We start from the raw sequence: 25,403 nt of genomic DNA on the forward strand, positions 1-25,403 counted from the left end.
ATTAAGGTTTTTTAGATTAAAATATAAATGCCAAATTCCCCCACAATATTTCTTTTTGCCAACTAGTTTTCTTAAGAACAAAATAACCTGACGCCATCCCATTGAGGTACAGGGGAGTCTTCAGCAAAATTCAAAGTTGTTTCAGGCAAAAGCTCAACTTCTTCACTCAAATTCATTCAGCTCAATACACACTTGGTATCGAAGCTTACAAGCTTAACCAGCTTTGCAGTTTCCCTAAACCACGTTTTCCCCCACCTTCCTTCTTAAATACTGTCTTAGACTCCAATGTTAAAAAGAAGTTAGGAAAGGAATATAGATCTTCTATTTCTAGGTCATTTAACTTTTTTTCTGTTTGTTGTCACTCAGACTACAGTTTCTGGAAAACGGCTGAATGCTACACAATTACTTTTATACCAATAAAAGCATTTGCATTATTTTTGGTTTATATTATGCAGCAGAATAAGATCTACAAAAGTTAAAAACATTTGGAGATGTCTATACTAAAGGCAATTTAATACAATAACACCTGAAGTATTAAGCAACTGACAGAAAAAAACCCTACATTAAAGTATAACTAACTGGCCACTACTCTGTAAAGTTTTACTACTTTACATTACTTTCCCATGGGATTTTTTCAGTCATTTATAGTTCATTGCTTCGTATGGCTATAGAATCCCTGCTGTGTTAAAAAATGCCAAATAAAATTATATCTCACTCACTGCTTTATGCTATACCTTCTTTTGTTCAGATCCAATTAGTGAAAGCTTGTTCTTCATTTATCATACTTTTAGCTGATTACATTAGGCATTACAATAGTTCTCTAGCTTTCCTTGACAATGTTTGCACCATCAGTGTTACATTTATGGTTGAGGAGGTTCTTTCATCTTAACCCTCTATTCCAATCAGTTCAGGGGGAAAAAAGTACATTCGATTACTCTTGTTCAGCCAAAACTTCTTTGCTTGTTCTCTCATCCCAAAAATAACTCCACCAGATGTTTTAATTTAAAAAAATCTGATTTCTATTGGTCCTTCCCCACTTCACCTATCCAAGTGTAAAGAATTAGTGCTTTGCAAGCTGAGCTCTGAAGCTAAAAAAAAAAAAAAAAGTATTTTGAACAGTATATGATTTTTTCCCTCCACTTTCCTCAAATAACAGACGTAATAAAAAGTATTAGCCAGGATTTTCAAGACCCTAAAAAAGCATCCATTTCCATTATGACCTACTTCTCTCAACATACTCCATACCACATAAGAAACTGTATGCTCTATGGGCATCTCAGTAACCATTTTGTCAGGCTGTTTTCCCCTACCAGCACTGAAGCCAGTTGAAGGAGAAACTTCTCTTCCACAGCATAACTTTGGACATAATATTTTTCTCACAGTTCATACCCCCCTCCACCTCCACAAAGATAAATGTAAACCAATAACACTGCCAGCTAACTGTAACTTTGCATTAATACACAAGTATTCTGAAGTCACTCACCTCCTTTTCAGATTTTTAATGTTCCCTATTACCTTAGTAGTTTTAACCTATAGAAATCATTCATATCTTTGGCAATTTTTCAAATTAAGAACACAAAACAGTATTTTGTTCTTTATATTTTCCTTCTCTGGGTAAGCTTTGACTCTCAGCACATTGTTCAACTTTTGCCACATTCCCAATTTATTATGGTCCTTTCTGGGCTTCCTGCTCATAAGAGCAAAATTTTAATTTCTGGAAATGAAACATTCTTCATACTGTTATAGTCTAGTTATTATTTTTATATATTACTGAGAGTTATGTCAAAATGAAAATTGCTCTAACAGCATACTCAAGACATTTGCCATAGTGTTCTACAGAAATCAAGGCTAAAGAATAAGAAAAAAGTAGGTTCATTGAAAGTCTGTACGTATTTCAGCTATTCCCATCACCTGCATTCAGCACTGTAAACTCCACAAAGATTTCAGAGAACTAACATTAAAAAAAAGAAAGTTGAATATTCAACAAAAAAGTTTTTTTCCAAAATAAAGTTATAGGATAAGATTATTCACTAAGTCTCTCAGTATCTTTAGTTGAACACCAACAATTTTAAGACTACATATATCACTGCTACACAAGCACTAGTGAAAACGCCTGCTTGGGTCAGTTATGCATATGACACTGGATTGGAAGAAGCTAGCACTGAAGAACCTGAATGGCTCAGTACCTTGCGATTGGCTTTTTTCTCCTTAAATATTTAATGAGCACGCTCACAGAGCCCTGTTTCACTTTTATTTCAGTTCTGGTTTCAACCAGTATGACAGAAAGAGATATATAACAGACTGTCTGGTTTGCCCTCCTTTTACAGTTACTTGTAAAAATAAATTGTTAAGAGTATCAGACTACCTGTATTTCACCAAGAAGCTACACAGATGACATGTAATGTAAAACAGGGTGTTACTACATCTCAAAGGTTAAGTTCTAAAGAGAAAATTTACCTACATCAATTAATGCTATTTCTAAACATTTTAATCAAAATTATTTTTGTAAAGTTTCCCTATCTACTCTAGTCACTTAAAAATCAGGTCCACTACTTTTAGTGAAGGCAAACAGCTTTGGGATGGATAACTAGCTCAACTGCACACCTTTACATTTATTTCTGACTTTGGTCCAATGACTATCACCATCAGGGTAGCTGCTTACAATATTCATTGCCTTTGCAATACAAGTGTTGAAGGAGCAAGGGATGTCTTGCTTAATTCCATCAAGCATAAAATCAAAAGGATATTCACAACTCTTTTATAGCATCCCACCACTAAGCAAACAGTTTTCTCCTAGCTACACAAGGACAGAGGTTCATTTGACAGTTTGCATCAGCTCCCAAGTTTGAATTCAGAGCAGGGGCTGGCCACCTGGGAGGAATATAAGGCTGCTGGTAGAAGATGTAGGAAGGCAGCTAGGATAGCCAAGGCCTCCTTAGAATTAAACCTGGCAAAAGGGGTCAAGGACAGCAAAAAGAGCTTTTTCAAATACATAGCAGATAAACTAACACCAGAGGCGATGTAGGCCCACCGATGAATGGGGTGGGTGCCCTGGTGACAGAAGATACAGAGAAGGCAGAATTACTGAATGCCTTCTTTGTCTCTGTCTACTCTGCCGGAGGCTGGCCTGAAGAGCCCTGTACCCCTGAGACCCCGGATGAAGCCAGGTCAATGGAGGAGTTTGCTTTAGTCGATGAGGACTGGGTTAGGGAGCAAATAAGTAGTCTGGACATCCATAAATCCATGGGTCCAGATGGGATGCATCCGCAGGTGCTGAGGGAGCTGGCTGAAGTCATTGCTGGACCGCTCTCCATCTTTGCCAAGTCTTGCAAAACGGGAGAGGTGCCCGAGGATTGGAGGAAAGCAAATGTCACTCCAGTCTTCAAAAAGGGCAAGAAGGAGGACCTGGGTAATTATACACTGGTCAGCCTCACCTCTGTCCCTGGGAAAGTAATGGAACGGCTTATCCTTGGTGCCATCTCAAGGCATATCAAGGATAAGAGGGTTATTAGGGGCAGTCAGCATGGCTTTACCAAGGGTAGGTCATGCTTGACCAACCTCATAGCCTTTTATGAGAATGTAACAAGGTGGATGGATGATGGCAGAGCGGTGGATGTGGTCTACCTTGGCTTCAGTAAAGTCTTTGACACAGTCTCCCACAGCATCCTCACAGCTAAGTTGAGGAGGTGTGGTCTGGACCATAGAGTAGTGAGGTGGATTGCAAACTGGCTTAAGGAGAGAAGCCAGAGAGTGGCAGTCAATGGTGCGGAGTCTAGTTGGAGGCCAGTATCTAGTGGAGTGCCTCGGGGGTCAGTACTGGGGCCAATATTATTCAATATATTCATTAACAATTTAGACGAGGGAAGTGAGTGTACTATCAGCAAGTTTGCTGATTACACTAAGCTGGGAGGAGTGGCTGACATGCCAGAAGGCTGTGCTGCCATCCAGCGGGACCTGGACAGGCTGGAGAGTTGGGTGGGGAACAACCTGATGAAATTTAACAAGGGAAAGTGTAGAGTCCTGCATCTGGGCAGGAACAACCCCAGGTTCCAGTATAGGCTGGGGAATGACCCATTAGAAAGCAGTGTACGGGAAAGGGACCTGGGGGTCCTGGTGGACAACAGGATGACCATGAGCCAGCACTGTGCCCTTGTGGCCAGGAAGGCCAATGGCAACCTGGGGTGTATTAGAAGGGGGGTGGTTAGTAGATCAAGAGAGGTCCTCCTTCCCCTCTACTCCACCCTGGTGAGACCCCATCTGGAGTATTGTGTCCAGTTCTGGGCCCCTCAGTTCAAGAAGGACAGGGAACTGCTGGAGAGAGTCCAGCATAGGACAACAAAGATGATTAAGGGAGTGGAGCATCTCCCTTATGAAGAAAGGCTGAGGGAGCTGGGTCTCTTTAGTTTGGAGAAAAGGAGGCTAAGGGGGGACCTTACGAATGTCTATAAGTATATAAAAGGTGAGTGCCATGAGGATGGAGCCAGGCTCTTCTCGGTGGCAAACAATGATAGGACAAGGGGTAATGGGATCAAGCTGGAATACAAGAGGTTCCACTTAAATTTGAGAAGAAACTTCTTCTCAGTGAGGGTGCCAGAGCACTGGAACAGGCTGCCCAGGGAGGTTGTGGAATCTCCTTCCCTGGAGACATTCAAAACCCACCTGGACATGTTCCTGTGTAACCTCATCTAGGCGTTCCTGCTCCAGCAGGGGGATTGGACTAGATGATCTTCTGAGGTCCCTTCCAATCCCAAACATACTGTGTGATATTGTGTGATGTGAGGTTTTGCTACCACTGGTATAACCAAGATAGCAGCTGTTAATGGAACCTGAACACAAACAACAACATGGTGCAAACATGGTTTGTTACTTTATTGTAAGTAACACCATCAAAGAATTTGGCCTCTGGACTCACCTATCAAAATCACTCAAACTGGCAGTCACATCACTGCAATGGACAGGTCATTTCCACAAATAATGAACAACTGGAGGTATCCAAGTCATCAAGACAGATGACATTAGTTAAACTACTTCCCAGTGCAAGCAACCAAAGAGCAATTAAAGGATTTATGGAAGACATAAGCTATTTTTTTTTGGTCTAATTATATATATGCTGCTTAGACTTAACACCACTGCCCTATTTTAAGCACACAGAACAGTGTTCCAGGTAGTCTCTTATTTTCTTTAAAATATCTTGAGCTTCTTCAACGCGCACAGCTAATGCTATATCTCATACAGACGGGTTTGATCAGTCTTCAAGTAAGGATCTAAAGAGCTAAGCAGACACTATTTCACCCCACCGTGTTTGTTAAAGCCTCATCTCTAGTCCATGAACCCAAAACATCAGCATCAAATCTAACACACATAGTGTTAACTTTATGAACTGATATGAGTATATTAATTCATTTCTGACATACTAGCTTGTATTTCCTTTCTCCTATGAACTACTACAAATCAAAGACCCTATTTGCATTTTAAAGCCAAGACCACACTGTAGATTGAACTATTGTAACTATTTTGTCTCCTCTTTTTAATGCACTATTTATACTCCCTTCCCTAAGGTCATGAGTTGTTCTTTTTCCTGACATTCTTATTCCCTCATTACTCTCTTCAACCTTGGTTTTTACTTACTGCTTCCAGACTTTTCATATTGTCCAGCTCACAGCACAGTCCATACCATAAACAAGGTCTTCACTCCAGCATGTCTAGAAGGCTAATTTGTTTTCTCAAGCCCACTATGGACTGGCAAAAGAACGTGTTCTCTCTTTTAAACAGCATTTTTAGTCTATTTTCAGAATGAATTCATGCCAGTGAATAAGGCTGTGCAGTGCTGCTAAAGAGCTAATCCATTTATCCTAACAGCAGATAGCATATACATAAGATGTAATGCAAGCACCCATCAGCATGCTTCAGTTTTGCCAGAGGGATCATAGATCAGAGTAGTTTGTATGCATATCCACTTAACCCTTGGCTTCCAAAAGAATTAGTATTTATCATTATGTCCAACACCCATCCATTAAGAATTCATTTCAGTCCACTGAGCATACACAAGCTACTATACTCTCCCAGTTATGGCTACCAGTTAAAATCTGAAGTATACTTCTCATTCACCTCAGAAAGAATTACTTGGCACAAAAATCCAGTAGCAGGGCATTTGTCCCATCTCAGAAAAACAAGTTTCAGCCCCCTAGTCTACCTACAGCCTATTATTATGAACTGAGCTAGTCATGTAGGAATAAAACCACAAAAGCACTCTGACAGAAGCACTGTCAAAGTCCAAAACTCCCAACAGTTCTCACCTTTCACCTAGCTCTAAAACCCCCTATGTCTAACTACTTTCTCCATCAATCATACTTCAGTTTTTAAATGTTGAGCAACCTGCCACCTATATTCACAAGTCCTGTCCTGCACAAACGTACTTCTTTTCCTGAGAGCTTGTCTGAGGGACAACTTGTATTAAGTCACAACACAGGGTTTCAACTCCCTTCCAGTTTTCAAACTATCCTAGGACACGCACATAAAGGCACCCACAGTCCTTTCTGCTGTAGCAGTTTTTGTAGGCAAGGAATAATATGTTCTCTCTATTAAACAAGCATACATAAGTATGACTACACTTGCCGTTACATCACAAAGGAAATTATCTTCCTATTCTTGCTACTAGTGACCTAAAATATTTCTAAAGTAAAGTACATCAGAGACTGCATGACCTGAAAATGGGTGAGGAGCTAGAAAAGTACCTTACTTGTCAAGATAGCCATTTCACCATCTTCCTGCCATGCTGCTGCATATTCAAGGTATCTCAATATCCTCATCAAATCAAACAGTTCCAATAGGCCTGTTTAGCACACCTAGTAAGAAGGCATTCTTCTGGGGAGTAATGAGTTAGATTTACCAGACACAGAAACAATTTACACCAAGTCCTATGCCATCTCCTAGGATTCACTTTCTGTTGCCTTTTTCATGTACATTAGCAAAACAAAACTTAGGTTTCACTGCCACTGTTACACTTGGTGTACATATCTACCAGGTGTTACTATCCAGCTTAATCCATGAGAAAAAAAAAAAGTCAAGTTAACATTTACATGAGCAAAACACAGAAGAGTTCACACAGAAAACATGTTCAACACTTGTCCCATCCTCCCCACTGCCTCAGTATCTCTCCTCCTGTCAAGCACATGGAAGAAAAGGACACTTCAGAATCACCAACATGCCCACCATGGTAATCAATGAGCCTATATGACAGCTGCAAGTCTTATTGAATTACTAAGAATCTCATCTACCTTTTGATTTCAAGTAGTACTTACCGCATTGGCATCAACATCACTGTGTATGGCAACTGTTTTAATCCCCATCTTCTTACATGTTTTGATGACCTACCATGTAAGAAGTGACAATTATCAACATTTAAAATACCAATAGTTTAAGAATTAACTACAAAAAGAAGAAACTTTAAACATTACATACTTACTCTGCATGCAATCTCTCCTCTGTTGGCAATAAGGAGTTTTTCAAAAGTCTGAAAATAAAAGATAGATAAGGATCTTGAGAGACAAAACAAGTTTTTCTCACTCCAGAAACATGTATTCTTTTCTCCTCCGCTTCCACTGAAACTCTGGTTTATTAATGAGCTTGTAACTGTGAGATCACCTACTTTTAGAAGGGTTCTGCTGATTAAACAATGGTAATATAGCATAAAAGGTAAGCTATACTAGAGCTACCTAGCACATACACAGGTTCAGAAGAAAAAGGTGTTGAGTAGTCAGAGCAGCATTCCCTCGATCTCCTTATCGCACACTGTGCAGAAACTAGAACTCTGCAGGGGCTCTAGAAGACAGTCAGGCCCAGGGAACAGACATTCATAAGCACTGCCAAATACACACCAACAACCTCTACCATTGAAGTGCCTAAGTTGTATGTTTTTCAACACACAGAAGATAATTCAAAGGAGGCATGCTTACCATGCTTTCCAGGTCTCTGCTTTTTTAAAGACTACACAAAAGGGAAGGATCCCACATTATGACAGTACCCCAAAGACCATGTTTTAAAAGCTTTCACCTACATTCTGCTAGAGACAGAGCAAACATCCATGCTGATATCACCATCCTTCTGTTGGAAGTTACCATTGCTGTACTTCTCACACTGCAGTACCCCTGTGGAGGCTCCTAAACCAGATTTGGGAAAGCACCTGTATAAAACCTAAACCCAGCTAATTTTACCTCTACTTGGCAAATGCTAGCAGGTACCTGTGTTCAGTACCTCGAACCAGCACAGATGACCTGGAATCCAATACTCATCTGTCATGGGAAATTTCTAAAAGGAATTCAAATCATAAGAATGCCTAGGGCATGAAAGGTAAAAGACAAACATTTCTACTCTGTAGAGGCATGCTTGTTGAGTTGTCAGCCTGACCCCTCCTTGTAGCTGAGCCTATTGTGAGGAACCTGGCAAAATCTTGCCTTGTCATCATGACACTGCTGCACACCCAATATTAAGTAGCAACCAAAGTACAATAGAACAGCAAATCAAATTTAGTACACCCCTGGAATTCACTGTCACCTTTCACACTGGAGTGCACTTAATGCTGTAAATATACCTTCAATACTCCTATCATGCCTGCAAGGAGATAACAAGCTGTCAGAAGTCAATAAGCCTCACAACCTAGACAAAAACTTCCCGTTAAGAAAAAGTGATGGAAGAATGGAGTTGCTCAGCATAAAAATCTCATTGCTGAGGGAGTGAGGGTTATGGCTTTCACTGGCCTTGCTTCAAAATATACAGATGCACTTTGATACAGTACCTGCTTGGTTGCAAACACAGGCTGCCACTGAAAGGGACAATCCTGCTTTACACACTTAGCCCCACTGCTTCCCAAGCATCAGAACTCACAGGGATGCAGCTTCAGGACACATCAGTTCAACACGCTAATCAAACAGTCCTACTTTGCCTCCCACACTCTGAATCAAAAACCAAGACAGAGAATCAGCAGGACTCTCCCTTTCAGGGGCAGCCTGCAGGTACACCAAATTAGTTTTATCAAACTATAAGACATTCAAATAGCTATTCTCCCTTCCCTACACCAAACAGCTGTTTTTCATATGGACAAAGGGGGAGAAAAAGTATTGCCACTGCAACAAAGAAAGTGTTTGTTACCCCCAAGTCATCAGTTAATTTAGGGAAGGAAACACAGGTGTAAAAGGAAAGGAAGGAACACTGCAAAATCCCAACAAAAACTGCCGTGGACAGACTAGGGTACTCATTGTTTGCTCTCCCGCTCTAAACAGATCACCTTTGACCAAATTTACATCTTCAAAGCCAGGGCTGAGCCAGCATCACATGATCAGTTTAAACATATTACCATGTGATAAGAACATACAGAAATTAAGTGATAAAACTCTCCAGGTAAGAGCTGCAGCAAGTTTATATGGTATATTCAGCCAGAACCACTGAGGAATGCATATCACTGTCTACAGTGATACAGGTACACCCACAACCCCATTTAAAAGACAAATCTTAAACATTTTAAGCAAGCTCAATTATCAGAGGTACAAATACTGTAAGAACAGCACAGAAGCTAGCAATTTGTTTGGAGAGCTTTTTTAGCTGAGGACCTGGTCTGAAACTCAGTGAAAAAAATGAAAAGTTTCCAATGTGCTCACACAAATCATTCCCATATCCAAATTTCAGCATTCTAATTACCTGAAGCTTTTTAGACATACAAACTTCATGGGAAAATTTTAAAAAGCTCCCAAATACTTGGTATTGAAAAGCTTTGAGTTTTAACTCAAATACTTCATTGTCTTAGTTTGAGTTGTTTTATTAATCAAGTGTGGTCACAGTGCAAGACAAGACTCTCAGTATCAAGATGTTAATATTTGACACTCTTTTTAACTTTCTAATTCTGCAGTAAAGACACTAACACGAAGAAACTGAGCTCTTGCTCCTGCTGTTAAAGTATCAAGTCTAGCAAATAAAAACAAGACATGCTGCTTTAAAATAACATTTAGCATCTAAACATAAATATATTAAGTTTATAATATGTCCCCTATCCATCTACTGCTTATGAATATCTTAAGGGCAGGTGTCAAGAGAATGAGGACAAGACTCAGTGGTACCCAACAACAGGATAAGGGGCAACAAACACAGACTAAAACATAGGAGGTTCCATCTGAATGAGGCAAAACATTATTTTGAAGGTGCCAGAGCACTGAACAGGCTGCCCAGATATGTTGTGGAGTCTCCTTCTCTGGAGACATTCAAAACCTGCCTGGACATGATCCTGTGCAACTTGTTCTAGGTAAACTTGCTTTAGCAAGGGATTTGGACTAGATTATCTCCAGAGCTTCCTTCCAACCCCATCCATTCTGCAATTCCATTTTTAATGTCACTTCCACTAATTAGCTGAAAAAGGTCTGATATGAAAGTCTTGTCATTACAAAGACAGTGGAAGTGGCAGTGAAGGGAAAAATTAGAAAAGAGCTTAAAATATCTGTAGTAGCCACTAGTTGGAATGACATAGCTCCTAGTTAAGAGAAACTAAATACCTAATTATATTATGTCCAAACATAACTCTGCCTTTAGAAAAGGAAGACAGCCTTGATTAAGCAAGGACTTTAAGAATACAGATTTCTTCAGAAGACTACTTTTTAAGCCATAGTTCTAGGCACACTGTTTCTCCCCTGTTCTCTAATACTATTTCACTAATGGTTAATTGCTTCCACACTGGTATATAAGGACAAGCCTATTAGCCCTGAATTGTCAGCATTCTTACCCTTCAATACTAGCATATCTTCAGGACATTTTTCCAAGTGTGTTACTTCAGAGGCTGTGCCAAGACAATCTCTCACAAGAAAAGCTTTTCTTGGCTAGTAACTGTAAATTGAGATTGCTACTGCACAAGTCCCAAGATGAGGATTTATTATTCTCTGCAGGCCTTAAAGGCCCATCTTTATCCAAACTCTAAAGTTCTCACCCCCGTGTCAGACCATCTTACTGCTGCCACTATTGCATTTCTTTTACTATGAAAGGTTTTTGGCTAGTCTAGCTTTCAGATGTTTTAACAGACCTATACCTCCCACATCATGCTAAGTATTAATAGTCATTTAATAAATATAATATGTTCAGGCCACTATGTAACTTTCCCAAATTCACAATCACATATCCAATCTTTTAAGGTATGCACCTGAAATAGTATCTAATCTTGACAAGTATGCTGCAAAAGCAACTTCCCTTTTGGTTTAAAAAAAAGGAAGAAAAACATGCTATTAAACCAGTGACTGTGCAAGGTTATACTAGGAGAACTACTACCATTAGTAGCAGCACAGGGAAAAGGATATTTTTAAAAGCCAAATGTCAGTGGTACAGTAAAATGTTAAGAGAAAATATACACCATACTACATACCTTTTCATTTGGATCATACAAAGATGAATAGAGTTTACGTGAAGTTATAAGGCACCATCTTGCACACTGCATTTCACACTGCAGAAGAAAGAGAGAGTTAAACATTTTCTTCCTGCTACAGTACTTCTCTAAGATAAAAACAGTTTATATACTGACATCTTGAGGAAACTCTTCTGTATCCTTCCATTCCCCCACGCAGTGGATGAAAGCTTAAAAGATCTGCCCTCCCTGAAGCACACAACCAACAAACTAACAGAACAATTCAGAAGCTCTAGATACTAACTCATTAGCTGACATACAAATGATTTTTAGTAAACTCTTCACTGTAACATCTTTCCTTCTTGTTCCAAGCAATATCTACCAAGAAGAACAGCATGTGTGTGTCCATACACACTGGGAATAAAGAGAGGCCTTAACTGCTGGGAAGCTGTTGGGAATAAAGCAGGTAACAGACTGGGCCAGTGCAGAAAGCAAACAGAACAGATTTTAGATGCTAATTTGGCTACCCTAGTCTTCCCCATCACAACTCCTGACAGCGGTCTGAGGAAAAGAACCATTTTACTCCAAAGGCTTCTGTTCCAAACCAACTTGTACAAAGACTTAGCTCCTATAGTTCAACAATTTTGCATGATATGTCAGGAAAGGAAGCATACATACGCCATTTCAAAGAGAACACAACAGATGATACAGCAAATTTGCAAGCTTCAAGGAGATCCACACAGGTACTTCAAGCAAGTCATTTCACAACATAATGGCAGTTACAGCTAACAACCAAAAATAATCAGATAAATGATCCCACACCAAAATTGTATCAATACCAATAAAGATAACTTGGGAGAAATTACACTTGCTCACCCAGTTAAAAATCGAAAAGACCATAAAATGCTTCCATACTGAATATCACCTAGTAGGAGGCACAAAACAGCAATGACTGCCAACTGCCAGAATTCAGAACCCATCAATTCTATCTGAAATATTTTGTTTCAGAAGTTGCAGAAAGCTAAGTAAGAAGTTTAGTACAAAGCAAAGGCTCTCCCATGAGGAAAGACTGAAAATGATAGAAGACTGACTACACAAGAAAGGACACCAAAAGGACATATGTTCATATGAAGAGGTTAAATAGATAATTGAAAAGTTGATAAAATTTTGTGTTTACTGCTGTTGTAGAAGAAGCAGCTGAATTATCTTAAGTTTACAGTAAACTCACACTGACTCTGAAGTATCAGTGCATCAGTAACTGGAATGAGAAGCTCCCTATGCAACCCTCTCACCTGATCTAGTTTGAAGATGCTTTTCGTCTTGCATCACAAAAAGCAGAAACCAGCCCAGGAGCGAAAAGGGGCACTGCATTTGTAATGCAGCCAATATTACAACATTATAAAGGAAAAAAATCTATTTCAATACAAGTCCTGTAATACAGAATTAAAGGAAGCCTTGGAGCACACTACCTCATACCAGCTCAGACCAAGCTTCCTAAGTAGAAAGCTGCCACAGCTTCACAGACCATTTAGATGCCAATCACTGGTGGCAGACATAGCAGAGTCCCAGGGAATCCAGATAAACTCAATTATTCTGTAGCAATTCAGATAAGTTTAATTATTCTGGAACTAAAAACATCAATGCAAAGCAACTGTTCCACAACCTTCTTCCACACACTGGGTTCTCTCCCACTGTTTTTTTGGTTTGGTGTTTGGTTTTCTTTTTTTTGTTTTTTTCACTCGCTCTCCAAAAATAAAACCCAGAATAACCCGAAATGCTAATTATTTGGTGTGCTAGGCTCAAAACCACTGGAGGTTGGTTTTTTTTTTTTCCAGGAGTATATGATTATTTACCTAAGGATGAGACAGTACAAACTGTTTAAGGCATTAAAGAGGGAAGATACAGTTAAGGACCAAATTCTGCCAGCTGCAACCAGACCACGTTGATCATTAGCCCAAGTCTACAGCAGGACTGTTAACATCTTCAGTGACTATATATCACTAGATCCTGTGGGAGGGAAGAGCAAGAACAGCTATAGTAGAAGCATCAGAGTATACTCTCCTGCTCCAGAGTACACTCAGTTAAGTAGACTGAGCCTCTCTCAAACACTACTGACAGAAGTGCTTGTGGGACCACAAATAAGTCTGAAGGAGGTCATAAAGGACACACAAAAAAATCTCCACCAAGTTAATATTATTCATTGAAGAAAGTAGTTAAGGGTCAGTGGGGCTAATCTAAATACTTGTAGTTAGCTGGGTGGCAGAGCCCAGGGAGCAGGGCAAGTGACAAAAGACTTCTGAACTTTCTTGTAAACATGTTTTATACAAATCTAGTTTGCAATGTGTATGAGAAGCCAGAAAAGTTATGCCACGGGTGGAAACTGGAAGGAAAGGCTATGATGGTAAAATTAGTTAGCATTAAGTTTCAGAATCTTAGCCATCTGCTGTCCTGAAAAAGGCACTGTTCCAACTGTTTATACAGAAAAAGTTACTGAGCAATTAAAAACTGGAAAAGCATTAAACCACACTCAGCTCTTTTTACACTACAGAATTGGACAGATTTCACATAAAAATCTTGTAATAGCCTAACCTAATTATGCAGCTATGTTTAAAAACTTAACTACGTCCTCACACACACACTAGAATCACTTACAGAACCAGGTTCAGCCCTGAATTGAATACATATGGGTAATTTCCTAAAACAAATCAAGCATATTGCTTAACTCAGATGTTAAATTCCAACTCTAATTTCAAAGTTTTGGAAAGAAAGACGTGTGGTTTTGTATGTATCTGTACCAATATTCACTAAGGTTTAAGAGCTTACTCCAAGAAGTCTCTTTAGTGGTCTGCTCCCAGACCCTATGATCAATTGATTAAGTACTTAAAAAATAAACAATGGCCACAATGGAACACTGCTAAATTGCCATCTCCAAATCAACAGCTACTCAAGTGTCCTACCCTGGGCTCCCAAGCTCCTGCTTTATGCAGGTTCATTAAAAGCTATACCAACACCTCTCCAAAGAACTCTCAAACCACCAACCCAGACAAGCAAATCTAACCCTCAAGCTAGATTCTGAATTGGCAGCTCTCCCAAAACCACACACGCTCTAGGTATTACACCTTACATTATAACGTTCTCACAGCAGAGCCCAGAGCTCAGCTTGACCTAGTGACTTTTTCATATCTTGCACAAACTAGGAAAGGGCAGTAGAGTCATCAGGTATAACCTAGTTTTCTCATGACTTGTTACTTCAATTTGATAAAGCTTTTGATTCTCGAAAGCCCAAGAACACAGACTATTGATTCATGAGAGTTCAACTCTGGACTTCCCAGTTTGGCTCCCAGTTTCCCACCTCTACTGAATCCTTAAAAAAATAGCGTTAGTAGTGTATTTTGGAAAAGCATCCTGCTTTATCTATTAATTGCTCAATAGCCAAACTTAGGTCAAACCTGCATAGCTGTAATAGTTATAAAGTCTCAGTGTTGAAAAGGAGATGCAGCATTCCAGATTTCAGGCAGGAAAAGCATCATATACCAACATTTGCTTTAATAAGCCCAATAAGGGAAGGAATATATATTTTAGCATTACTAGAAAATACAGTAAGCAATGCCCAATTGTAATAGCTAGAGTAGCATACTTATTTTCACTAGCCATAAATTCTACCTCTTTGTCTTCCATTAGCAATCCTAAGATTTTTACCCCTACACTTTCAGAGATTTAAGTTTAAAACACCATGAGAATAACCCCTCTATATTTGCAGTGTTTCCCAATAGCTCTAAACATTCCCAAGTAATTTTGTACATGAAGAAAATGTAATTTTTTCCATATTTTAATTACAGAGGAACTTCAAGTATCTGCAAGAATTTTAATCTATAAGGCTGAAAATGTAGCTTATCAATACAAGATGGTAAAAATCTTGTAAACAGAAAAGTAAACAATGCTTCTTGGTCCCGTTCACCCCCCCCCCCCAATTAAGCACTTTCCCTTCCTTTGTATTGCCTCAGAGAGTGCTGAACAGCCAAGCACTTGTCACTGTAAGCAGATATTCCAAAAGCCAACTGCAAACAAAGATGTAGTACAAACTCAGTAAGGTACACTGCACTATACATAACAGTTCTTTCTCTCTTACCAGGTTCTCAAACCTGGTAAGGTTTTTGCCAACACAGCACACAAACTACAAGCAAGGAAACACCCATCTACCCAAGGCTATTTTCCTAAAACTATATCATTCCAACAAACAAGTACTTTCTCCCTTGTGCCAGTCCCAAAAGTTCATATAGTCACATAGAGAACCAGACCAGGAAATACATCCAGCTGCAAAGATACTCACAAGGAATGGGAAAAATGTGTTCTCAGTCAGATTTCAGTCCAGCTTATCCGCTTAGATATGCAAGCAGCAGTGCTGGCACAAGCTGGAGGGAGACAGAAGCTCAGAAGGAATGGCCCATGATCAAGACCTAGCAGCTGCAGGAAGCTGGAACAGTTTCTCATAGCAGCAGCTTAAACAGCTCCAGCAAGGCCAATGCCTGTGATATAGACCCCAGCACTGTAACAGTCATGCAGGAACCACCAAGGCAAGTTTGGGGCAGGCAAAATAACAAGAAAATTAAAACAAACAGTGCTTCAGAACATGACTGACATTTTTACTCTGTATAAACTTTAATAATCCCAACTTTTTCATCCAGAACTAAGATTTGCCCATAGCAGATGGCACAGCACCCTTTGCCTACAGAATCCAAACAGCTACTCCTGGTAGCAAGGAGAAAACCAGAAGTCTCTACCTGCGGTATGCTTTAAGACCACCTGTCAGTACTAAAATCTGTAGTTTACATACTAGAAACAATCACTGAACTCCAGAAGCTTAGGTCTACATCCATCTCCTCAGATTGGAGACCATTTTAACTCCTTTCCTTAACACTAGATGACACCAATTTTGCTGCCTCATCAGCCTAATGCTTCTGTGTGCAAACAAGAGGAGAAACATTTCCCTGGAATAACAGCATGCTAAAAATAAACTCACATAAGAGAGCAAGGAGCTCCCTCCATACAAATAACATCCTCAACTTCAAAATAGTGGGTGCACAGGGAACATCATCTTAGGGCAGAGATGGCAGAGAAAAAGTTCTCTACAAGATGATCCTCTTTTCTCCAGGGGAACTTGCAGTCTTCCACAGATATTTTCTTTTTCAGGGGAAAAAAAAAAAAAATACTTCCTATGGTAAGCAATTAAAAGCATTTTGCACCCCTTTTCCCATATACAACTGTCATTCAACTGTTAAACAACACTGTGCAACAATGCTGCTTCTTATTCTAAATAATCTCCTTTATTTTAACACAATCTGTAGAAGTAATAGAGAAGAAAACATAGCAACTGCCTCAGTGAAGTTACCCCATAGTTTAAGGAATAAGGCTTTCTAGAAGTTTAAAGTCTTCACCAAAAACATGAGTTCAGTTCCACAATGAGTTTATCACAACTTCATTGAAAGTAAGAAGAATTAAAAAACCACACTAAAGCTTTACATGACAGCTGAAAGATCCATAAGCACCTGGGGTAAAGGGAGGAAGGAAAGAGACAACACAGTTCCACAGAGCAGTAGGCTTTTTCTTTGAGCCAAGGTTTTATTCTTAAAAATAGTACAAAAACCACACTGCACCCCTGACTTTTGAGAAGCTCCTGTTTAACAGAAGGTGAAAACAGAAGCAAGCACAGAGTAGCACATAACCCTCCCCGTTAAGTTAAAAAAATAAATAAATGAAATAATAAAAAAACACCAAAACCACACTCCCGGCAACACGCAGACGGGATTCATCGAGGAACAGACTCCGGGATGCCGCAAGCCCTCGGCACCCGAACCCAAGACTCGGCTCTCACAGCTGTCACGACACCCGAAGCACCGCCCAGCCGCCTCCCCGCCGCCCACCGGCACCAGCCCCCGGGGAACCGAAGCAGCAGCACCCCCGACCCCACCGCTCCCCAGCCGGCAACCTGTCAGTGCCGCAACACCCCGACCGGTCACACACGATCCCGAACAGCCCCTCACCCAGCCTGGGGGGCACCCAGCGATAGCCCCAATCATCCACACTGCGACACCCGCTTCCGTAGCCCTCCTCAGGGGAGACGTCAGCCCAGCCGGCCCCACACGCAGGGATCAGCACCCGCTCGGCGACCCCGCCCGGAGCCCCTCACAGCGGAGGGGAACGCGCCACGACCCTCTACACAGAGGCACCCTCAGCCGCCCCGGAGAGCAGCCCCGCAGCCCAGCGCCGAGCACCACGCACGGAACAGGAGGAAGCCACGCTCCCAGCCGCCCCAGCGCGGCCGCTCACCCTCATCAGCGCCCGGAGTCCCCGCGGGCCGCCCGCAGCCCCCCACCACAGCGCCGCCGCCATGTTCAGCCACTGCTGCTCGGCCACCCTTTCACCCTTTCGCGGCGGAGGGCCGGGCCGCCTGCAGCCAATCAGAGCGGCCGCCGCGGCCGTCTGGGAGCGAGCGGGGCCACGTGCCGGGGAGGGGGCGGGGCGGGTCTCGGGCAGGCGGCCGCCCGCCAGTGCGCGTGTAGCGGGGTGTGCGCTGCTGCGTGTTCCCGGGTGCGCGCCTGCGGGCCCGCGGCCGGGGCTGCGCCTGTGCCTGCGCCTGTGCCTGCGCCTGTGCCTGCGCCTGTGCCTGCGCCTGTGCCTGCGCCTGTGCCCGCCCTTGGGTGTCTTCAGTGGGGTCTGCACTTGTGCGTGCCTCTCGGGGCGTGGAGCCGGCAGTGCACCTGCGCGCATCTCTGGAAGCGAGGCCCGAGGGATCGCGCTTGGGCTCGTCTCCCGCTGCACGCAACAGGGTTTGCGCTTGTGCGTGCTTCTAGAGGTGTGGCTCGGCAGCTGCGCTTGGGTACGTCGCTTGAGGTTAACTGCTTTCCCTACGTGCTCCTCTGTTACTCCCCCTCACTACAAGACAGACATAGAGGTGCTGGAGAGAGTTCAGAGAAGGGACATGAAACTGGTGAAGGGTCTGGAGCACAAGTCTGATGAGGAGCAGCTGAGGGAACTGGGGCTGTTCAGCCTGGAGAAAAGGAGGCTGAGGGGAGATCTTATCACCCTCTACAGCTACCTGAAAGGAGGTTGTAGCTTGGAGGGGGTTGGTCTCCCAAGTAACAAGCAGTAGGATAAGAGGAAACAGCCTCAAGTTGCACCAGTCGGAGGTTTAGATTGTGTATTTGGAAAAAGTTATTCACTGAAAGGCTTGTTGGGCGTTGGAACAGGCTGCCCAGGGAAGTGGTGGAGTCACCATCTCTGGATGCATTTAAAAGACATGTAGATGAGGTACTTAGGGACATGGTTTAGTGCTAGAGTTGGGTTATGGTTGGACTCAATGATCTTGAGGGTCTCTTCCAACCAAAATCATCCTATGATTCTGTTCCTCATATGTGCCTTTGGGCTTGCATTTGTGCCTGCAGAAGGGCATGTGCCTTGGGGGTTGCGCGCTTTTGTAGGTCTCAAACTGTTTTGTGTACATGCATCTCTCCTGTGCGTTAAGCTGCATTTGTGTGCATAGCTGATTTTGTAAGTGCAGGCTTGTGTGTGGAACTTGGGTCTGTCTGTGGGTGACGGTATAAGGGCATACACACATGCAGGGCTATCTGCAGCTGCGAAGAGTTACAGCAGCACAGGCATATCAGTGAAAATAGAAGACTCGTCCACACTCTGGGTTGCCCTGGTGATGAAGGTGAAAAGCGTGACTGCCAGCAGAGCCCAGTCCAAGCCCCTGCACTATGAAAGGCAAGTGAGGCTGGCATGAGGAGCGACACGAGAGGGATGCCACTAATCCTCTGATCATCTGCGCGAACTACTTACTGCTTGGTTCTCTGGCACATGATGCTCTGAGTCAGCCTCTTCCAAAATGACCTGTGCAGCTGGGCTCCAGTTGTCTGCTGCAGGTATCCTGTATCTCAGCTGGTGCAGGTGACAGACTTGTGCCAATCCCCAAGTAAATTGTCACTCATCCCTACAAATGCTTTGAGAGTTTTACTGTGGGGAAGGTGCATAAGAAGCATCACTGTTACCATCTTGGACTTCTGTTGCAAAACAACAGAGGTATAAAGCTGCCCGCAACACTGAAGTATAAAACTTACATGATCCAGGATGTTCAGATCACTGTTCACAAGGCAAAGGAACAACAGTTTTTTTTTTCTTTAATATGCTTTATTAAAACAGTGGTGACGTCAGAAAGGAGGGTAAACCTGAGCCTTCTCTTTATTCTCCCTACAGTAGCAGAGCAAGACTACTGTTTCTGAAGCTGGAAGACAATTATTCTTAAGCTAAGGAAGGGAGCATGTCACAGGCAGTTTGCAAGACATGCTTTACCACAAGATCCAAACAGGGCTAGAAGACAGCAAAAAAAACTACATCCATAGGGAATATGTATATGGGCAATATACGTAGTCATATTAGCAATAAATCCCTCAGACTTTAGACACAGGGTAGATCCTCAAGCAGGGTAAGAGGACATTTCCTATACAGTCAGATGATTGTGTGACTGCCTTAACCATTGTTAGAGAGGTTTTAGAGACTATATCACTCCTTCAGCTCATACATTATATCATACATTACATACATTACATTTTTATCCCATACTTTTATAGTTCTCAGTAAACAGGTCCTATACTAGGACCAATACTGTTTAATATCTTCCTCAATGAGATAGACAGTGGGATTGAGCACACCCTCAGCAAGTTGGTACCCAGCTGAGTGGTGTGGTTGACACACCTGAAGGACAGGATGCCATCCAGAGTGACCTGGACAAGCTCAAGAAGTGGGCCCATGTGAATTTCATGAGGTTCAACAAGGCCAAGTGCAAGGTCCTGCACAGGGGTTGGGGCAGCCCCCCATGTCAATACAGGCTGGGGGATGAAGTGATTCAGAGCAGCTCTGCGGAGAAGGACTTGGGGGTACTGGTGGATGAAAGATTGGACATGAGCTGTCAATGTGCGCTTGCAGCCCAGAAGGCCAATTGTATCCTGGGGTGCATCAAAAGGAACGTAGCCAGCAGGTCGAGGGAGGTGATTCTGCCCCTCTGCTCTGCTCTGGTGAGACCCCACCTGGAGTCCTGTGTCCAGCTCTGGAGCCCTCAGAACAGGAAAGACATGGACCTGTTGGAGGGGGGCCAGAGGAGGCCACCAAGATGCCAAGAGGAGGCCATCAAAGATGATCAGAGGGCTGGAACAGCTCTGCTGTGAGGACAGGCTGGGAGAGTTGGGGTTGTTCAGCCTGGAGAAGAGAAGGCTCCTGGGAGACCTTATTGCAGCCTTTCAGGATTTAAAAGAGGCCTGTAAGAAAGATGGGGACAGACATAGGGCCTGTAGCAATAGGACAAGAGGGTAGATTCAGACTAGCTATAGGGAAGAGATTTTCTACAATGGTGAAACACTGGCACAGGTTGCCCAGAGAGGTGGTAGATGTTCCATCCTTGGGAACATTCAAGACCAGGCTGGATGGAGCTCTGAGCAACCTAATCTAGTTGAAGGTGTCCCTGCTCATTGCAGGGGGTTGGACTACTTGACCTTTGAAGGTCTCTTCCAACCTAAACTATTCCATGATGCTAAATTCTCTCAGGCTCTGAGTACATTCACATCCTGCAGTGAGAGCCAGGATATCCCAGAACAACTGGCATATTCCCATGCTGCAGGGAGGTACAGGGGAGGAGAAAAACTGCTGGACAACTGGGTTCATCCAAATGTGAGCTTGGGGTGTATTCGTAGGACTCTTGCTGCCTGGTCCTCTCAGTGGAACACAGGTTCCTACTTGCATTTCCACATAATGTTGAAAAATTTGACCTGGTTTTATTATTTTTAACATGACCATTGTATCAGTACTTATGTTCAAAGTGAAAAGAGGTGAAAGCTGTGAGAGAAAGAATCTCTGCTGCGCGCCAAAGGTATGTGAATTGACTTATCTCCCTTTCCTCCCAAGTGAGTAGCAAAAATAAATTCAACATGCAACTTCTGTTGCATGTTTGTGCCTACAACTGCACAGGTGGGAACAAATGCAAGAAAACTGTTCTTAATATGTCTAAATGAGGTCACCATATTTGCAATTGATAGTCACAAGCAGACACTGCAGATTTTTTTCACTACAGATGGAGAGTCTTGAAAGTAAAAGAGACCGAGAGCAGAAGGGAGGTACAGACTGCATTGTCCTTCACCACAGGCACTGCATTAGCTGGATCAGATGCACAAGAGATACACACCACAACATCGTGTTATTGCATTAGAACAATATCCTGACGCACCTGACGTCAGTTCCTCCTGCATGCATAAAGCAAACAGTCACATGGCATCACCGGGGTGTTTTCTTTTCCTCTACAGAAGAGATTCTGTTTGCAGGCCCCGGTTGAGGGATTGGCAGCCACCTACAGAGGCACATCAAAGGAGGCCCCCCACAGCTCCAAAGGGAAACTGGCTGGGATTACACAGAGACACGGCAGCAAAGAGAAACTTCGCAGCCAGCTGCGTGCATAAAGAGCTCGATACAGTGGGAAACGGCCTAATGCAAGCATGCTTCCCAGTGAAGCTACGGCAAAACCCCTTGCATATGGAAGGAACCGGGGGAAAAAAATCTCAAGAATGCTAATCTTTTCCTGTTTGCACGTGAAGTTTTCTGCTTTTAGTATGATTTGATTTGGACTGACAGGTTTTACTAGCGGTCTTTTTGCCTATTCTAAATTTAAGTGGGTACTGTGCATTATATAGAAAATGTTGTTTCTGCAAGAAAAAGAAGATATCTAATGCATCAAGATTATACACAATTACTATTGAACATTTCAAAAACAAAAGAGAGGTTAACATAGATCACCATTGCTAAAGAAATTGACAATATACAAAAATGAAATTGCAGAAATAAAATCTCTAGAATGATTAAAGGATATATGAGTTTGAATAAAAAACAAAGACCTTAGTTCTGCATGTCTGTAAGCACACTCGTAATGCCATAACTCTCAATATATGCTCCTGTCTCAGTTACTAAAGCTATTAACATACACAAAGTTAAACATGTTTGTAAGTGACTGGAATACTGGGCAACTTATTATCTCATTCTTTTGAAGGGATCCTGGGGACTGTGGCTTTCAATGCTGATAATTTCCTCAATCCTTTCTTTACAACAGAAAGTAACCTTTGAATTTTAACATAACTCCAAATTTAGACAGGAATCATTAGCTGTTGCATTATCACCTAATTTTAAGGTGTAATCCAGGGAGAAAACTGGAGTAATTGTAATCCTTCTGCCTTTATCTAATAAGGAATATATTGTATCAGGTTTATAGAACATGAAATGTATTATGCACAAAAGCCTGTGACTGAAGAACTCAAAGCTAGAAAAACTCTTTGAAGTACCTGTTATATATTCTGTAAACAGCCTTTGCTTCTATCAGCATTCTGCTCAACGCACTGTGGAGATAGAAATTCAGCCTCGGAGTCTGCCAAGTCAATATCTTCATACATCTCTCTAGTAAGTGCCTACAGAAAAATCTTGACTATGAGGAAAGATACTTCATGCTGGATTCATCTAAGAGAGTTGAGAGTCAGAGGCCAGGAGGTTGTCAGACACCCCAGAGAAGCCCCAAAGCCCAGCCATGGACAGTGAGGAACCAGGATGGAGTCCAGGCTCACTGCTCCTCTGGGGCACCTTGACTTCAACTCCATGCCCAGCTGTCCAGGCTTTGGGGCTCACTGGGGCTTTTCAGGGGTGGCAAGAACACCCTTCCCCTTTTAGGGCTCCTCAGGGATGACCCTACCACACATAAGTTTCATTCAGGGGTGGCTTAATCCTTATCTTTGCCTACTGGTCTCAGGAGTGGTTTGAAGCCCATACATGCCACGTGGCCTCTGTTTCTCCAAGAGCATGAGCCTCCCAGTCAGCATCATTCACCTTCCCCAGCCATCAGGTCTCCTCAGAAAATTCCTAAACAGCCTGCCTGGCCTCAGAAGCTCCTTAGAGACAACCCATATCACCCCAGCCCATTCTTAGGGGTACTTGACCCAGCCTCAGGGGTGGCTTAATCCCCAAGCCAGATTGCCTTGCTCTGGTATATCATGATCCCCATTGCCACCTGGGGAAAACCTGACACTCTGCAACCACACCGTTTTTCTGGCTGCCTTGGGACAACCTGGATCACCCCAGCTGTTGGGGCTGCTCAGGGAGGGCTTGAAATCCCCAGACCTCTGTGGTTTCTCATAGGTGCCACCTCAGCCCCTCTGACCACCAGCCTTCAGTGCTTCTCAGGGTGGTGCAGTTCTCCTCAGCTTCCTAGACTGCTCAGGGGCATCCTGAACCCCTGGCCTCATGGGTGCCTCGATCCCCATCCTGAAGACACCTGCTCTGAGATACCTTGATTTCACACCTGCCCAGCCACATTGGCTTCCCCAGAGAGGCTAGGCTCCCCTCTCCAGCTGGCCTCTAGGGTGACTTGACACATCTGGGATCTCCTCATGGAAGTTCCGAGCCTTCACCCACCACGATATAGCCTCAGGGGTGATTTGATCCCTTTCCCAGCCTTAAAGGCTGCTGTAAGAACCCCTGTTTTCATCCCCCTAGCCCTGCTCCTAGCCAAGGGACTATTCAGAGATGGCTTGATTGTCTCACCCTTGCTCAGCCTCACTGACAGCTCCAGCCTCACCCCAGCTTCCTGCTGGTGATCGTCTCAACCCTTCCCTTTCACCAGCCATCCAGACCATAGGGCTCTTTGGGAGCAACCTGAACTGCCCCCAGCCACCCTAGAGGAGCCCCAGAGCCCAGGCAGGGGTGTCTCAAGGATCCCTTATCACCAGGGCATAGTCCCACAGGACCTGAATAGGGTGGACAGACCTGGATGCTGGTGTCAAGGTCCATTGATGGTCACAAACTGTTGCAGGCAAGACGATGACTCAGATATAGGTCTATCCTGGGATTCCTGTCAGGGGGAGCAGCAAGAGACAGGGCTGGAGACAAAGTTGTGACAATAGCCCAAGGTCAAGACAGGAACAGGGATAGAACTGGAAACAAGGACACCTCCAACTTAAAACAAGGCTGGAGTTTCAGGCCTGAGCTTAAATGGACATCCCAAGCCATGGCCAGATGATGTGAATGGGGGCCCCAGGTGTGGCTGGTCAGGGCAATCACACCCTATTGATGCACTCAGTGCCCCAACACCCTGACAAAGTTTCTCACTGCAATGCAGGTCTGATGGGGGAAACATGCAGGAGCCCCCTCATTAGCAGAGTGAGAGTCCCTTTGTCTTGGGGTCCATGTCTGGCTTCTTCTAGTCTGATTATTTGTATCAAACGTAACTTTTAATTTTTTCACATCCTCAGGATGTTAAAAACCTATTGACAGAAGCGTGATGTAAAAACTGGGAGTTAAGCTGGAGTCTGCACAGAGGCTGCGGTGGGGAGGGTGGGTGAAGGCTGGGAAGCAGAGCAACTTGCAGAGCATTTCAAGCAGCTCATGAGATGCAGCCCTAAATGGAAGCAGTTATCAAGGAGGGCACATGCACATTTTGGGAGGGCATCACACTTGGATGTGACAAAGTGATACCGCTTAATGAAATTTCTTCTGAGATTAGCACAGGAATCACAACTGCTTTGACACGGTGGGGTGATATCTCTGTGGGAATTGTGTTTTTCCTGTGTTTTTGTGGACTGAAGGGTTCTGCAGGACTGCATCAAAGTGGCAGAGATCCAAACAACTGGAGAGAGATCTTAAAGGAGGAAAAGGATGAGAATGTGAAATTCACAGAGAGAGTGCAAAATGAACCCAAAAATGTATTCCAGTGTAGCCTGAAGGTAAATACAACTCTAAAGAAGTACTGAAAGAGTCTTGTGGGCTGGGGATGACTCAGGCTGCACCAATATAAAGGTCCTCAAAAGCCTTGAGGAGAAGTGTGTTACAGAACCAGGTGAGCATGATGGCTCCACAGGTCTGAGCAGATATAAACTCACACTATTGTTCACCCCATTGCACAGAAATTAGTTTTGGCTTGGAGCCTTGCTGGGGAACTCCTGGAGTTGTC

At 43.1% G+C, this 25,403-nt stretch overlaps 1 protein-coding gene across 1 annotated transcript in view; it reads right to left on the bottom strand.

The window, feature by feature from the left end:
- PCCA (propionyl-CoA carboxylase subunit alpha) overlaps window positions 1–17,859 on the bottom strand; it is a 287,256-nt gene extending 269,397 nt beyond the window's left edge. Inside the window, exons 1-4 of the mRNA XM_082058341.1 lie at window positions 17,702–17,859; window positions 11,396–11,473; window positions 7,466–7,513; window positions 7,302–7,370 (exon numbers count right to left, since the gene is read on the bottom strand). Of these exons, the coding sequence (XP_081914467.1) occupies window positions 7,302–7,370; window positions 7,466–7,513; window positions 11,396–11,473; window positions 17,702–17,764 (258 nt within the window). The 5' untranslated portion in view covers window positions 17,765–17,859. The remainder of the gene's footprint in view (window positions 1–7,301; window positions 7,371–7,465; window positions 7,514–11,395; window positions 11,474–17,701) is intronic.
- Window positions 17,860–25,403: the final 7,544 nt, after the last annotated feature.

The sequence above is a fragment of the Streptopelia decaocto genome (assembly GCF_964273445.1).
Source record: "Streptopelia decaocto genome assembly, chromosome: 1".
In the NCBI taxonomy this organism is placed as follows: Eukaryota; Metazoa; Chordata; class Aves; order Columbiformes; family Columbidae; genus Streptopelia; species Streptopelia decaocto.